Source organism: Dendrobates tinctorius, unplaced genomic scaffold (assembly GCF_039654945.1).
Source record: "Dendrobates tinctorius isolate UK_male_01 unplaced genomic scaffold, ASM3965494v1 ptg000051l, whole genome shotgun sequence".
Taxonomy (NCBI): domain Eukaryota; kingdom Metazoa; phylum Chordata; class Amphibia; order Anura; family Dendrobatidae; genus Dendrobates; species Dendrobates tinctorius.
Window position 1 is genome coordinate 10,637,983 of NW_027361719.1, and position 17,771 is coordinate 10,655,753.

Below are 17,771 nucleotides of genomic sequence, written 5' to 3' on the forward strand. Positions count from 1 at the left end.
CGATATAGTACTAATGAAAGACTGTCAGTCTCGGAGAAATGAATGGCCATTAGGTCTCATTACCCAGACATTCCCAAGTAAGGATGGAATCGTACGTAAGGTGGAAGTAAAAATAGGAAAACAAGGTGAGACCAAATTGTTCCTCAGGCCAGTAGGGGAACTCATTCTGCTGTTCTCGTCCAATAAGCACAATAGTGACGTCGGCTGACGTCAAGCGGGGAGCGTTCTGTCCAGCCATATAATTGCTGTCTAGAAAGTCATGTTTGTGTGTATTAATCCTTCATATATTTCATACTGTAAGGTAACAGCACCACCTGCTGGCCATTTTAATGCATAGATTCTAGCTTAATTTGCAATGTATTGTGGGATTGTTCCTGTTACATCATAGTCTTGTTTATGACACTGTGAGGGGAACAGCAGCCATTATTCCTCCATGTGTCTTAGGAGAAACTACACCATTCGTGTTCTTCATGCTTCTTAAACAGCCTGCTCTAAGCATAGTTGGTAAGCACTATCTAATCCTGTGTTTATAACGTTTGTTGTATTAAATAGGTAATCATCAGCTATGAATTACCTCATGTTACCTATGTATTACCTCATATTACCCATGTATTACCTCATGGTACCTATGCATTACCTCATGTTACTGTGTATTGCAGACTATCTGTATTTTATGCTCTGTGCAGTTATATATTCTGAAATGCTCCTGTTATTGCATCCTATAGTTTCACCCTTTCCTGTCACATCTGCAATCAATAAAAGAAGGTTACAATTTTACAGCCTCTTTTTCTTAAAAAAGACAGGGGGTTTAGCTACATGTCTCATTGCACACCCTGCTAACGTGTATGAGGACAGTATAGCTAGTGAAGGTGTGAGCTTTGTGGTACTGAAGAACTGCACCACAACATTGTTGGAAAGAAAGCTGAGAAGTCAGTGATTTGCGAAAGAACGGTCTTGCATACAGTTGCCCCTTGTAGGGGTCCTAGAAAACCTGTTGTCAAATATAACATTTATGCCTCATCGTGTCCATTATGGAGATTGAAGAGGGCTTGTCCATCATTATTGTTGAATGGAAAAAAGAAAGGAGTTATGGGTGGAAACAATGTGTCACCTAGAGTACTGTTAGGGGTCTATAGAAAAAGTGTCATTGTGGTGTTTCCTATAGCAAAGTCTAGAAAACTTCACTGAAAAGAAGAAAAATACCATTTCTGCCAAAGACCACAAACTGAGAGAATCTTAATTTGTAGAAGATGACATTTTGTGGAGCTCTGTGCAGGCAGACAGAAGACAGTTTGAGTTGAGATGTTGCCAGTCCCGGAAAGAGTCAGCTCTGTGAGGTCTGCAGGGGCTGTGAGAAATGTCAGCTCAGAAGGGAGCCAAGTAAGATTGGGTTGTGGGAGAATATACCATCAGAGAGCCTATTGTTGGACCAAAGAAAAGATTAGTTTCAGCTTCGGCAGAAAGAAGTGACCAGCATAGAGTAGAAGATTGGCTGTCCTGTGACTCGTAACATGGCCTGAATGCTTCGATCTTTAACATACTGGGCTTTGACAGTAAAATCAAGACTATCCACCTTCAAATTTTGGAGGTTTAACTATTGAATAGCATGTTACCCAATCTGTGCTAAATCGTAGTGTACAGTGTGAATACTACACTGACCTGCTGTTTCTGTAATGTTAAATAGTTGACCAGGACATATGATAGGTAATCAATATTACACGTCTAGCAATGCATCTTGGTGGGGTGAGAGGGAGCCACTAGTTATAATAGCTTACAATGCTAGGTGACCGCTGCATCTAATGGGCTAAATAGCTATAATCAGAGTATCAGCTGCATAAAACAGCCGACAGCTGAAAGCAATACCCTATCAATAGATTGGCATCTTGTAGCAGTAAATGCGGGAAAGTGTTAAGGAATTGAAGTTAGAAGCAGGTAAAATTGGTGGATGACGGCATGTGGTCTACAAGTATTAGAAACAATTATAGTGATCTCCCTCGGTATAAGAGTTTGGAGGTAATTTCTCTAATATCTCTGGCTATATTGTATGGTTTATGACTAAAAACAGACTCCTATGTATTCGGGTTCAAAAAACAAAAGAAATTAACTGAAATGTAAGCTGGTTTGCAGGCAACGTGAAGGCATATGTTCACTCTGGACACTAAACAGACAAAGCCTAAGATAGAAACAAAAATAAGCAAATACCCTGCGGTATGTAAATAAATAACAATAGTGCATCAAAATAACATAGGATACTTAGTTAACATTGTTTTGATTAAAAAAGTTACCAAAGTACCTATGTTTTCATGCACTGTTGGGTGTTTGCTCATTTTGCTTTTATCTTATGTTTTGTCTATTTAGTGGCCAGTGTGAACATGTGCCTTCACATTGCACACATACCAACTTATATATTTCAGTTCACTTCTTAAGATTTTTGCTTTAGGTTCTTGTACTCAGTGCAAATAAGGCAGTGGCATTCCTTTTCTTTATTACGTTTATATAGTTTCCCAAGGCTGGGTGTCCATTAGTTGGGGTCTCGGTCTTGCTCGGCTCTTATTCACATTTATGGTATTTGACATATGGTAAGGTTTTAATATTGAAGTTAGGACAGTTCTGAATAGGGTCACCTTGACGTGGGGGGATAGATGTTACTTTTTTAATCAAAACAATGTTAACTAAGTACCCCATGTTATTTTCATGCGCTGTTGGGTATTTGCTCATTTTGGTTTTATCTTAAGTTTTGTCTGTTTAGTGGCCAGTATGAACATGCGGCTTCACATTGCATACATACCAACTTATATAGTTCCTTTCACTCCTTAAGGTTTTTGCTTTAGGTTCTTGTGCTCAGTGCAAATAAGGGTGTGGCCTCCCTTTTCTTTGAGCTGGGCATCACGTTTATATAACTTTCCAAGGCTAGGTGTCCATTAGTTGGGGCCTTGGTCCTGCTCGGCCCTTATTCACATTTAACATATGGTAAAGTTTTAGTGCTAGAGCTTAGGACCATTCTTTATAGGGTCACCTTGACGTGGTGGGATGGGTGTTACTTTTTTGATCAAAACAATGAGCACCCTATGTTATTTTCATGCACTATTGCTATTTATTTACTTAGTGCATGGTATTAGCTCATTTTGTTTTTTATCTTAGGTTTTCTATTTAGGATCAGTAGAAGATGCCCAGAATGATCCTGCAGCTTCATGCTACCTTACATGTCAAACAGCAGACTACAGTGACTGGAAAGAATCATTTCAGCAGTGGGAAGAAATGGGAGGACTGAGTAAGCATAATGGCCTAGAGAGGCAAAAGGGGAAATGAAAACATGAGATGATTCACACATTAGGGTGGTGATGTCCAATGTGTGCTAATATGTTGTCTGTTGTAATGAGACAGTGATCACACAAAAAGAGGGAAGGATACCCTAGCCACAATGTAGAGATAAAGGGAACAACTTCCAAACTCTGATCTTACAATGACAGATTAGATTGCCAAAAATATAACAAAAAAACTTAACCAAAATGAAAAAAAATTAGCGATCTGAAGCCTTTTATGTCTGTGACCATCCAGTAACTAGTTTACAAATGATACAAAACTTTACTGTTTTACATGGACCCTAGGTCTAGTCTGGCATTAATATGCAAGGCTTTTGAGACACACAGGGTTAGTTTTGTAAATGTGCCAGCCCCATGAGGTCATTGAGACAAGAGGTCTATAAAAGACATGTGGTTACAGAGAAGTCTGAGGGATTTTAAATTCAGATCCTACACCATGAAGAGCACTTTTGTTCTGCTGTGGCTGTTACCATGCGTAATTTGTGGAGCAAAGCTGCCAAGATCAAGTGAGAAACAAGTTATATTACTTACTATCTCTTCTATATGGTTGTTCAGACAACATCAGACATGCTAATTTTTTTATACTGTATGAAATTTATATTGCTTTGCTATTATTTTTATATTTTTGCACATTTTCTTCACATTATTTTATCTGTTCTTTTTTATATTGAAACTTTTCTGAGGCATGGGCTATTACCTGTAATGCTTTTAGCTTTATTGTGTCTGGTGTTAATGCTACCGAGCTTACTGTACATCTATCCAACGTCATTTAATGATACCGATGGCAAATAGCTCTAAAGGTTTTGCATTTGCCAAGAGATGCAAGAAAATCTTATAGGTCATCTGGTGGGAGAATTCATACATCAGGGGCAATTCACAAGTGTTTAGTATTTAATTTCTATACGGCCACTTTCAGACAGACACATTTTAGCAACACCGGGATCTTCCCCATTACTACCATACTATTAAAAGATGATCTCTGTAAAATTATGACTAGGATTTGCTGCTGTATTATGGAGAAAACTGCCTAATTTAGCATTTTTCAAATTTTAATGTACGATTTTTATTGCCCATATTCAGGAAATATTGACTCTTTAATTGGCCAAAGTGTTTGTTTTTAGAACACTTTTTCATGTATCATATTTTTAAAGTTTACAATGTTTTATTTATTATCGTTATCATTTACATATGAGTTTACTATTTTAGAAATTACGGTCTCTTTAAAAATAATACTAAATGTGTAGCTCTTCATCAAATGCTAGCATCATGTTCAATTAAAAGGCAACCTTACCTTATATGCGATCCATGGTTTGAAACAAAACTCCAGCAGGTAAATATTGCTTTCCTTGCTTGGTCTCTTCCTCTACCGTTACCTAAACTAGCCTTATCGCTCTGGACTAGTGGCCATCTTATTCTGTAAAGTGCAAGATTGGGAAAGATTTTAAAGAAAAGAAGGTGACTGCTGTGAACTGGATAAAATAGTAATGACGCAGCATGGCCAACTAAACATGTTTCTAGGTATGTAAATGTTCTACATAGCAAGTCTGTATTTATTGCAGTATTTTATCAATGTAATTTAACAGTACATTTTCAAAATCATTCCTTAGTGATTCTCATTGGTATATATGTGTGATCAGGGGTGTACATAGAAATCATGACCACCACACAACTCTCAACACAGTATAATGGCCCTAACACAACCCTTCACATCGTATAATGCCCCCACTAGACCTCCAAACAGTATAATGGCCCTCACATAGCCACCCAAACAGTATAATGACACCTGACATGGCTGTACAAACAGTATAATGGCATTACACATAGCCCTCCAAACAATGTATAATGACCCCCCCACATAGCCCCCCCAAACAGTATAACAGCCCCCACACATAGCCATCCAAACTGGAAAGTGCCTCCTATATAGCCCTCCAAACATTATAATTGCTCCCACATAGCCCTCCAAACAGTAAAATAGTTCCTCTCGTAGTCCTCCAAACAATATAATTGGCGCCCATATTGCCTTCTAAACAGTATAATGACCCCCATATAGCCCTCGATATAGCATAATGACCCGTCATAGCCCTCAAATTAGTATATTGGCCCCCACAATATACTCATTGATTTAAAAAAAAATAGATAAATGCTTACCTCTCCTCATTCCCTCGCTGCTCCAGTCTCTGCAGCATTTGGTCTGAAGCTCTCCGTGTAAGAAGAAAGGATCCAGCTTCAACATTATTATTAAATTATAAAGTCTTTCTTAGAACTATTAAGAGCAAGGCATTTGTGGTGACAAAAATTGATAAATGTGGTCTGAGTGTGGAAGGTGCCAGGAGGATGGAAAACTGGACGCGAGCCGAACACTTGAAGTGTTCTTCAACTCAGTTTCATGGAGTGGAAAAACAGGAGAGGAAGAGGGTTACAAGTAATTAGCATAATGAATGTGTGAATTTAAATTAGGAACAATAGATACTAAAAAAAATATATATTAACAAAGATATGCAAAATTAAAGAGATGCAGTCAACTAGAAAGAAATTCTGATATACGGTAATTACTGTAAATTAAGTCAGTAGTGTAGCATGATTTCTCTCTTCAGATTTAGACCTGCAGGAACTTGTGTGTTAAGCAGGTATATCCAATAAGCTTCTGTGTCACGTAATGTTCTCTCCCTTTGTCTACCTTGTGTATGTCTGTCGCTTAAACTGCACAGTGTGTTGTTTCCCTATTATATGCGATAATAAAATGGTTTGAAATATTGGATATATTGCGATTGGAGGACTGTACAATGTCATATAAATGTTCTCATATTCTATTTTTTAATTTTTTGGCTGTAGAACCTATATACTTAAGACTGCAAGCCGGCATTCAATGATGTACACTACATACTCAGAGTTACAGTTTAAAAATATCTTAATTTTGAAAGTCTTAGGTGTCATGAACTCATTTTCTGCTCCACCAGTTGAAAGTTCCCCTTCCGTTCTCCCTCTGGTGGTGACAGGAGGTAGTGCGGTTGGTTTAAGTGGTAGTGATCTGCCACCTGAGGAAGATAATGATTGGATCTCTGGAGTATCAGACTGGATATAAGACAGCCAACGCCCTATCCGGGTGCTGGTGATTCAGTCTGCTTCTCAGGTCCTAGACTTCAGCTCTCTTCCAGTCTTCTCAAGTTAAGTTTGTTTTTTGCTAATGTTCCCACTTGCGCTTGTTGGTCAATTCAGTTTGTTGTGTAATCAGCCTGCCCCTGCTGGGGCTATGCTGAAATTCCACTCCTATTAATCAGTATTTGCCAATCTGCTTTTTGTACCTTATTAGATTGGCCTCTTTTTTGCTTTGTCTCAGAATATTTCAGAGTGCTGATATAGGTTTAGAAGTCTAGTGACTTCAGGGTTAATTTGCTATCAGAAGTGTTGGACAATATTTTTGTAGGTTGTTTTTGGCAGATTGCAGACAGTGTCTTTCCTTTTCTGTCCTTTTTAGTTAGCCGGGCCCCATCGTTTGCTCAGCCTATTTTCCTGCCTTTGTTTGTATTTTCATCTTGTTTCACCATCAATACATGTGGGGGGCTGTCTTTCCTTTGGGGTCTGCTCTGGGGCAGTTAGTTTTCCTCTTTTCCTGCTTAAGGCTTATGTAGTTCTCCGGTTGTGACGAGGTGTCTAGGACCAACGTAGGAACGCTCCATGACTGCTTCTAGTTGTGCGGTTAAGATCAGGGATCTGCAATCTGCATAGTTACCAACTTCTCTGGTTTTCTGAGACTTAGCTTGTTGTCTTGTTTTTCCTCCTCGGTTTCCCATTCATAACACTTAGGCCTCTTTCACACTTCAGTCTTTTTGCATCAGTCACAATCCGTTGTTTTTAGAAAAAAACGAATCCAGCAAATTATTTTGCTGGATCTGATTTTTTCTCATTGACTTGTATTAGCGATGGATTGCGATGGATGACCTTCCGTTTCAATCCGTCGGAAAGTCGTGTCTGTCAGCTGGAAAAAACATCCATAGGAACGTTTGTCTCCGTCAAAAAATTAGACAGCGACGCTGTCCGTCGTCTGCTAGAATGGACACCTATGGGCGATGGATCCGTCGTTGTCCGTCATATGACGGAATCCAGCGAAGGATTCCGTTTTTTTTCAACTGAGCATGCCCGGAAGAATTTCCATCCCTTTAATTTAACCACAAAAGCCGTTCTGGCACAGAAAAGTCAGTCTCTCTCTCTCTCGCTCTCTCTCTCATCCTATTTCTTTAAATTTCCTGCAGTGGCTGTTGCGACGGATCCATCGAAAAAACGGATCCAGTGCATCAGTTTTTTACAATCTGCACTGGATCCGTTTTTTCACATTTTGACGGATTGTGACTGATGGCAAAAAGACTGAAGTGTGAAAGAGGCCTTAGTGCCGCGCTGCTGCAGGAATCACCAAGCCATAAGGATCCTCATCCAAGCCTATCTTCCCCTGTAATTGGAAACACTGTGGCATCTTCCTTGTTAACAAAGCTTTCTCAGTCCTGTGGAGCTATATGGCATCCCTACCAACAGTTAAGTTTAGCGATGTTTGGAAAAGACCCAGTTAGGGTCGAAAGGTCATTCACTCCTTAACATGTTTATTTTCCTAACATTGTTATTCTGATCGTGGTATAATCCCTTCACTAAGAATTAAACTGATCACCTTGCAGTTTTTTGAGTGCGGCTGTTTTCTTCTTTATACTTTTTAGTGCCGTCAGAACATGAGAGTTTTTTTGGAAGTGTGTTCATGTTTTGCATGGGAACTGTCCACATGCAAAATAATCCATCGTGGATAACCAGTGATGAAGCTGCGATTTGTTGTTAGAACAATATAAACTTGGGGACAAAGAGTTGCCAATTGTAGGTGCACAACTAGATACTATCCTTTTACCATCTTTTAGTATAGGATGCATAGTATCATCATTTCTGAGAATATTGAGGTTATGATTTACTATATCCGAAATAGATTTAAACTAAGAACTACTTCCTCCCACCATGCCATAACTAAGTTGGCTACCGATGGGGAAAATTTATCTCCCATCAAAACGCCATGATTTTAGAGAAAAAAATCTCCTGTTAAACAAAAAATAATTATGGCAAAGTAAAAATGACAAAACAGACTTGTAGAATTGTAAATCAACAGTGTAGGAACTGTATTTGGTAAGTTGGAAATCAACAGCAAGAATGGCAATTTGGTGAGGTATACAGTGCGACAGTCGCAAGTTAACTAAGTCCATTTGGAATCCCAATTAACATCATGGAACATATTGAGTACGTCCTTGGAGTCTTTCAAATATCCTGGGATACGTTAGATCAAAGGTTGCAATGCTGTGTCTAACCACTGGCCAAGGTGTTCTCTCAAGCAGCCGATTCCACGCACACTATAGGATGCAGGATTTGGATGTTTCGCCCCCAGCAGTTCGCCCCCGGATGTTTCACCCCCAGCAGTTCGCCCCCGGATGTTTCACCCCCGGAAGTTTGCCCCCGGATGTTTCGCCCCCAGCAGTTCGCCCCCAGATTTTTCACCCCCGGATGTTTCGCCCCCAGCAGTTCGCCCCCGGATGTTTTGCCCCCAGCAGTTCTCCAAATGATGTTTCACCCCCGGATGTTTCACGCCTGGATTTTTCACCCCCAGCAGTTTTCCCCCGGATGTTTAACCTACAGCATTTTGTCCCTGGAAGTGTCACCATCTGATGTTTTGCCCCTAGCATTTTGACCCCAGATGTTTCACCCTCAGCTTTTGGGGTCATCATACAGGGAACAAAACATCTAGGGCTGAACATACCTGGGGTAAAATATACAGGACCCCAATTGCTGGGGATTATTGTGGTTGCCTTTTCAGCAGCTCTATTGGCTGGCCTTAAAGGAGTATTATCACCCTAGAACACAAAAAAACTGACATACTTACCTGTCACAGCTGCAGCTCTTGGGTCCCGGAGTGCAGTCTAGTGGTTCCCCGTGACGTCTTCTCCTGCTTCTGGCTGTCTTTTCATCTTGCCTGGATCACTGATCCATGAAGCATGAAGAATGGCGCGGCAGTGAGGCCGAATGTCTCCTGTCCGCTCACTGACATGACGTCACTCCTGCCCCATTCATCAGTCAATCCAGGGGGCAGGATGCCTCTCCTGTCATCAAAACAATGCTGCACATGCGCAGTGCCGTTATGAGATCAAGCAGAAGAAAAGACGCTGGGAAGAAGGAGAGGACTCGTGGTGGCCTCCGGATCCAGCATGGCGATCGCCAGCCCACACAGTCAGGAGAAAATCAGGCAAAGATGAGCAGAAGACCTCTAGGGAAGTACCAGGAGGGGAAGATCGGCAGCATGCTTACCACAACATGATTGCTGAAAGCATGCTGCCTTATTTTGCTGTTCGGCATCAGAATACCCCCTTAATGCAGGCTATGTATGGAAGCAGGGGTGCTGTTGACTGACTACAGGGTTAATCCCAACAACCATCTCTGCAGAACTGAGATATTGGCTTTGCTGAACTATAGTGGTGGTTAACCAGCTTCTACAGAACCTCTTTATCAGGTTTTCAGAAGGGGGGTTTTGAGATTAGCCCCCACAGAACACTCTGCCAGTACACCAAAGAATGGAGCAGCAGATAAAAGTGGTATTCTCACTTCAGGGTCCCTTTTTCTGTTGATGCCCATTCCTCAGATTAGGCCAAGAATAGGGTCCAGTTCTATTCTGCATTGAACCAGCTGTTTATCAGCAGCTTTCAGCACCAACGACAAGGACAAGTGACTGGAAGCTGCAGCCATAGCTCTCCATGATTTCAGTGAGATCCAGGGAAGATGGGACAGCGCTTGGTAAAGAGCTGATCCACCGTGGCATGCCTTATACAGGGGCATGCACTGCTGTGTGCAGAGAAATGCATGTTCTGGACGGGACTCGATTGTGTGCATCTGGTCTTTCAGTAACAAACGGCCCTTTGGGGACAACCATTAAATTGGTGTGGCCCTTGGTGAATATGAGTTCGCCATCTACTAACCTCCCTAAATCTGACATTTCCCTCTCTGTGGGTGGCACCATAGTAACACCCGGACAGCAGGCGCGCTGTCTGGGCGTTATGTTTGACTTCAATCTCTCCTTTACCTCCCATATACAATCTCTTGCCCGCTTGTGCCGCTTACACCTAAAGAACATCTTTAGAATCCGCCTTTTTCTCACCATGGAAACAACAAAAACCCTCACTGTTGCCCTGATCCACTCCCGCCTGGACTACTGTAACGCTCTATTAATTGGCCTCCCCCTCACTCGACTCTCCCCTCTCCAGTCCATCCTTAATGCAGCAGCCAGGGTTGTCCATCTGGCTAATCGTTTCTCGGACGCGTCCACTCTTCGCCAGTCGTTACACTGGCTGCCCATTCATTACAGGATACAATTCAAAGTACTTGTTCTCACCCACAAAGCTATCCACAATGCGGCACCCCCTTACATCTCCTCCCTCATTTCTGTCTTTCGGCATAACCGACCACTGCGCTCTGCAAATGACTTTCGACTAACCTCTGCCCTAATCCGTTCCTCCCACTCCCGACTCCAAGACTTCTCCCGTGCTGTGCCAATCCTTTGGAATGCTCTACCTCAAGATATTAGGACCATCCACAATTTGCATAGTTTTAGGCGCTCGCTCAAAACACATTTGTTCAGAGCGGCCTATCACATTCAGTAATCAAAGTCATTTTATGCTTGTGTGTGTAGCCCATTCACTATCTCCATCTATCCCCTACCCCCTGAAGATGGCTGGACCATCATTGTAAATACATCACTGTAAATACACATCTGTACTCTGTATCTCCCCCACCTCATTGTAGATTGTAGGCTCCCACGAGCAGGGTAGTCTAATTTCGCTTTAATTATTGTATTGTTAATGTTATTACTTATGACTGTTGTATTTGAAACTGTTCAACTGTAAAGCGCTGCGGAATATGTTGTCGCTATATAAATAAAGATTATTATTATTATTATTATTATTATTATTATGAGTTTGACACCCCTGATCTAAGACAAGTGACCATCATTTTACTGTCATGTACTAGTGGTGTTACACTTAATGGCGTCTTTTTGTCATCCATTACATATCATACTATATCTAGTGATGAGCAAACCCGATCTGGAAAGTTCAGGTTTCGTATCGAACATTGCCTGCTCGGGTTCAACCACACCGACCCAAAACAGGCAATGTTTGGAGTTTGCTCCTCAGAAAATAAAAATTGCTTCTCTCCCCTTTGCCGAGGTCCCTACCTGTGTGGAGAGTCTTCTTAACCAAGGGAATCCCTAGCTAGGAATCCTGAAAGGGATTCCCTCGGGAACGAAGACATATTCACACAATGTGGAAGTGCATGGAAGAGAACTGAAGAGGACCCTCCACGTCTGTCGGTACTTCATAGAACCATAGGAAAAAGGATGATCACAAGGCAATTATTTGTGTAGTTTGTATAAAAATATAATTTTTATTGAAACAAATTCATTAAAACCATACTGCCAAAACTGGGGAAGTAGGAGAGTACAGATACACTCACTGCTCACAGTCACTCATTAAACGCACAAATCCAGGAAGAGACAGCTACCACGAAAACAGATAGACATAGGGACTGCCAGCAATATATTGCAGCTACAAGGGGCAGAACTGAAAAAGCCCTGATAATAAACTACTACAATTATTAATATAGCTGTTCTGTCCTCTTTATGTGTAAGGCGTACATAAATCGACATAAAGCTAACTCCCTTCACGCAACTCATTGATTGGAGAAGTTTCCGTATTCAACTTTTATTGCAATGAAGCAGAGTGAAACTGTGAAACAACAATAGGAGCATTTAGTACATGGTACATACATAGTAAAGTAATACATGAACTGAAATCACAGATATGTACATAAGTAGTTCCTATTTAAACGGAAACAAGATCTAACTAATGCTGACTACAAAGGAGAAACACAAAAGCGCTGACGTATAGATAGTCCTAAGTCAAAACCTGAATCTCCTTACCGAGAGATGCTTCTGTACCACATGGAATGAAAAACTAAAATGGCTCCTGGAGAATAAGGTTATATGATGTCTCCCAGGGGTCAAAGGTAGAGACTACGGTGGCCGGATAGATCAAACAAGAGAAGTAGACTAGAATGAACTCCAAAGCTGTTTGTACAGACAGCCAGTAGGTGGCGCTGTTGCATTATAAATGACAAGCATAAGAAATCACAGAAGGACAATAAATAAACAATTATGAAGAAAGCTGTTAAAGGCTTCACAATAGCCATAGTTATATCGCAAGCTGTATAGGCCACATCACAGACTATGATCTAGATGTCAACCATAAAACAATGCCGCTTGCCTGGCAATAACCCTCATACCCATAATTACAATAATACTCCTCAAATATAATCAGATAACTGTGGTCACTTCTAGTCCGCGTGACTGGAAGTAACGCTCAACACCCGGTTATGACATGTCACATCCGGGTGGTGAGCGTCACTTCTGGTCATACAGTATACCACGCTGTGGCTGGGAGATATAAATAATGGAGACACATGGTTGGTAGCAGGCCCTTTGAGAAAGGAGCCGAAACGCGCGTCGGGGCGGATGCGCTAATCCAGGAGGTAGTGGCACCCTGTATAAAAGATACCCAAAGGTAATTTTACCTGATTATATTAAAAAACACTCCCCTTGAAAAATCAAATGCAAAGCGCGCGATGGGGTACCGCCACTACTTAAAGTAATGTAGCAACACTTTTTCTTTTTTATATCTTCCTTATACCTTAGCTTTCAAATCTCTAATATGTACTGTGGTCATTTCTGCCACATGGATTAACTTTTTTCTACCTGGAGTTGCATATTTTTTCTTGGACACTTAGGCTAGTTTCACACTAGCGTTACTGGGCACAGCGCAGGGCCGCCACTAAGCTCCGCCCCCGGCCATGCCTCCTCCGGTCAGCTCCTCCTCCGATCGCATGACGCTGCATGCGATCAGCATACCCTATACTTATCGATGGGTACGCTGGTCATGCGCTGGTACACTTTTGCCTGCGCATCCGCCCTTTTGCGCTGCGCCGACATGCGCCAAACGCACTGTGTTGCATTTTTGTGCGTTCGGTGCAGCGCAAAAAGGGCGGATGCGCGACAGAGAATTTTGGGGTGAATTCACAATAAATTTTCCTAATCAGAAGCATCCGCTGTTCATATCTCACATTAAAATCTCACATTTTGCTTCAGATTTTCTGATTTTATAACAGAAACGTTAAATTGAATCAAAATCTGGCGTGAAGGAGCTAAACAATAGTTTTTTCTACGACATGTATTGTCGCAGTGGAAAATGATATATTCCAGTTTAAAAATGCTTCCAAGATTCAAAAATGTCACATTTTCAAAGTCGTGAAAGGAATAACGGCAGCAGAAACTAGCAAAATGCAGAATTCCATGATAATAAAAGGTTTACATCAGGAAAAACGAGCAAACATGTAAGAAATATTTGTGAATAAAAAGCATACTAACTCAACGGTTCATTAGGTCGGGGTCATATGCAGAGTAAATGTCTAAATCCCATCCACATGCTCATGAAAAAATGCACAGTTAAAAGAAATGACATGCAGCGCAGCAGTGGCGTACCTACCATGTAAGCAGGGGACGCCACTGCCCCCGGGTCATCAGGGGGCCTGCCGCCAAGGGGTGTAATATGCGCCCATGAACAGCGGGCCCCCTGGATCTATCATACTCTAGTAGGTGCCTGTCTCCTCCTGGAGCATGGCAAGGATAAATACTAACCGTCTGCTGCTGCGCTGCTTTCCTCACTCTGCTTCGATGCAGATCCTGAGACGTGAGCGATCACATGATTGCCTACATCATTCCAGGTCCTGTATCAAAGCAGCGTGTGGCAGCAGGTGGTGAATATTAATTAACCCCCTGCCATGCTCCGGTAAGTGACCGGCACCTACCGGTACATGGTGTACCCTCTTCCCAGCACTAATTCAGCATTGGAACTTCATTTCAGGCTGTTGGCAGGGGGCATGGCTAAAGGGGCAGGGCAGAGGTTAGGAGACATGTTAATGAATCCTTAAGGTCCATTCACATGCACTAAGTAGTTGCAGCAGACAATCTACAGCTAATTTATAGCAGAAAATTCTACACTAAAATTGACATCTAGTGATACGATTTTGATGCAACAACTTTGTCCTCTGGCTGTGATTGACAATGGCTGGATACCTGCAAATCATGGTTGGTGGACAAGGTTACCACTCTGCTTATGAACATGGCAGACCACTGTTTCTCAAAGACAGGACTGAGCAGAGAATCAGACTGCAACTAAACAAGTGAGGCATAGTTGGAATCAGTAGGCCTCACCCTACATTATACTATCCTCAAAGTTTCCCTTTAAGGTAAAATAATCACATATTATTCTATATCAGCACTTTTGTAATAGATAATTTTTCACATTTGTGCAACATAAACTTTGCAATAATTCTATATAATGGAAATGTTAAATGCTTACCAGAGTCATGCAGAAGGAACTGCTGCTGGATACCATCAATATTGATCCACTGGAACTCCTGGGGAATAACAAGTTGATCAAGGGTTTGGGCAGCCTTGGAGTATTGCAAAGTTGCCTTGATAATCGTATTGTTCTCTTCAGTGATGCTTTCCTTGGGAGAAGTGCTACAACATTAGAATGGGCTCCTGAAATGACTTCTGTGAGAATCTGTGGTGGTGTCTCCTGTGTTGTCCTTGCCCTGGTGACCACCTCATTGACAAGTCGGATTGCTTCAGGTCTTGCTGCTTGTGCTGCGTGGTTGTGGGGATTGGTTACTTTCACCACGTCACCAGATGCTTCATTGGTCCAAACACGTCCCTTGCAAGTCGACCGTTTTTCACACAGCCAGATGGAATGGACATCGTCAGCCGTTCATTTGGAAAATACGTAAATGTGATTCTTGTAGACCAACTTCTTCTTCCCACGTTTGGATAGAACTGAATTCATACTTGTAGAAAGTGAATTGCTGTGGAAGCTGACTGAGTTTTTGTGCTAGTACACCTCTCTCTTTGTAGAGATTTTAGACACTGTTATATTCTGATGTAAAGGTGGAATAACAGCTAGTCTAATGTAACTTGCAGGACACCTGACATGAAAATTGTTACACCTGCAACAAAACTTGCAAAAAAGCAGGTCAGTGCTGGGTCAGGTAAAAGTTCACAAAATGTTTTGATTTTAGAGTGGTTTACATTCCCCACCTAAATCAGGCCTCATTCACACTGCATTTTTTTAATCCGTTTATTTTTTTCGTGTTATGTTTTTGTAACACAAAAACGTTTTAGAAGCGTTTTGGAAAATGTCTTGTTAAAATTGCGGGCAAAATTCTCTGACACGGTAATGCAATCATGAGGTGTACAGATGGAAACAGTTGATTTAAAATGTCACAAAAGTGCAGCACTCTGTACAGTACTTTTGTGACATGTGAATTGATGATGGACGGGAGTTCATGAACCACAAGGACAAACTGACGAAACATCCAAACACAAAATTCTGGGGGCAAAACAGGGTACACACATCAGGGAGCAAACTACCGGGGGTGAACTGCTGGGGGCGAAACATCCGGGGGCGAAAAATCCAGGGGCGAAAAATCCAGGGGCGAATCATCCAGGGACGAACTGCTGGGGCGAAAAATCCGGGGGTGAAAAATCCGGGGGCGAACTGCTGGGGACGAAACATCCAGGGGTGAAACATCTGGGGGCGAACTGGCAGGGGCGAAAAATCCAGGGGCAAAACATCCGGGGGCGAACTGCTGGGGGCGAAACATCCGGGGGGAGAACTGCTGGGGGCGAAAACCTGGGGGTGAAACATCGGGGGCGAACTGCTGGGGGCGAAACATCCAGGGACAAAACATCCGGGGGGCGAACTACTGGGGGCGAAACATCCGGGGGCGAACTGCTGGGGGCGAAAACCTGGGGGTGAAACATCGGGGGCGAACTGCTGGGGGCGAAACATCCAGGGACAAAACATCCGGGGGGCGAACTACTGGGGGCGAAACATCCGGGGGGAGAACTGCTGGGGGCGAAAACCTGGGGGTGAAACATCGGGGGCGAACTGCTGGGGACGAAACATCCAGGGGTGAAACATCTGGGGGCGAACTGGCAGGGGCGAAAAATCCAGGGGCAAAACATCCGGGGGCGAACTGCTGGGGGCGAAACATCCGGGGGGAGAACTGCTGGGGGCGAAAACCTGGGGGTGAAACATCGGGGGCGAACTGCTGGGGGCGAAACATCCAGGGACAAAACATCCGGGGGCGAACTGCTGGGGGCGAAAACCTGGGGGTGAAACATCGGGGGCGAACTGCTGGGGGCGAAACATCCAGGGACAAAACATCCGGGGGGCGAACTACTGGGGGCGAAACATCCGGGGGGAGAACTGCTGGGGGCGAAAACCTGGGGGTGAAACATCGGGGGCGAACTGCTGGGGGCGAAACATCCAGGGACAAAACATTCGGGGGGCGAACTACTAGGGGCGAAACATCCGGGGGCGAACTGCTGGGGGCGAAAAATCCAGGGGCAAAACATCCGGGGGGCCAACTGCTGGGGGCGAAACATCTGGGGGCGAACTGTTGGGGGCGAAATATCCGGGGGCGAACTGCTGGAGGCGAAACATCCGGGGGCGAACTGCTGGTGGCGAAAAATCCGGGGGGCGAATCCTCCTGGGTGCGAAATGATAGGGGCGAAATGTGCGGGGGCGAAATGTACCTGGGGGCGAAACTTCCTAAAACTATAGGATGCATGGGAGGCGGACGAATGTTCTTATGTGTCTTCAGTAGGGCATGCAGGATAGGAATTTCCTTTAAGTGTCAATCTAGTTGAGGATTACACTTGCAGGAGAGATTAGATTCATCACCAGAATAAAATTTAACCACAAAAAACCTTGCTAGAATTGTATTCAGGTATGTATTTCATGCTTGACAACGGGGTCTCCAGCACCCAGAACTGCACTGAATTCAGTGACTATTCTAAGTTTTCAATCCATTTCATCGCATTTTGTGCCAATCATCTTCAATAAATAAGGTATGGATCATCCTAAATTAAAACTGGCTCAAAAATTATCTGCCTGTAGATCATCTACTGTGAAGAGCTCTGTTTCAATAACACTTTCCTCCCTTTATTGACAGAGAAATCTCATCCAACATCACAGTTTGCTGCCACCAATGAGGAGATTCAGAATCTGTCTAAACAGCTGTATTTGAATGATGTGAACAGAGCTGGCAATGGCGATATTATCCTGAACCTTCAGCACAAGGCATCCAGTTTACAAACTGGGACAGGGACAGACTTTTCCAGCCAAAAGTAAGCTGACTGCATGAAGACATCTTCATACATACAGTCATGGCCAAAAGTGTTGGCACCCTTGAAATTGTTCCAGAAAAGGAAGTATTTATCCCAGAAAATTATTGCAATTACACATGTTTTGTTATACACAT

General features: G+C 42.8%; 1 protein-coding gene and 1 long non-coding RNA gene across 5 annotated transcripts in view; one reads left to right on the plus strand and one right to left on the minus strand.

Moving 5' to 3' along the window:
* Positions 1-5,782, minus strand: part of LOC141091290 (uncharacterized) — a 133,307-nt gene extending 127,525 nt beyond the window's left edge. The window contains exons 1-2 of the long non-coding RNA XR_012232473.1: positions 5,472-5,782; positions 4,615-4,737 (exon numbers count right to left, since the gene is read on the minus strand). This is a non-coding gene — a long non-coding RNA (uncharacterized lncRNA). The remainder of the gene's footprint in view (positions 1-4,614; positions 4,738-5,471) is intronic.
* LOC141091287 (uridylate-specific endoribonuclease D-like) overlaps positions 3,691-17,771 on the plus strand; it is a 144,860-nt gene continuing 130,779 nt past the window's right edge. For 3 of the 4 annotated variants that reach the window (XM_073576770.1, XM_073576774.1, XM_073576773.1), the window contains exons 1-2: positions 3,691-3,829; positions 17,463-17,637. In XM_073576770.1, the coding sequence (XP_073432871.1) occupies positions 3,712-3,829; positions 17,463-17,637 (293 nt within the window). In that variant the 5' untranslated portion in view covers positions 3,691-3,711. Of the gene's footprint in view, positions 3,830-4,705; positions 4,842-17,462; positions 17,638-17,771 lie in introns of all 4 variants that reach the window. The other variant, XM_073576771.1, reaches the window with a different exon arrangement.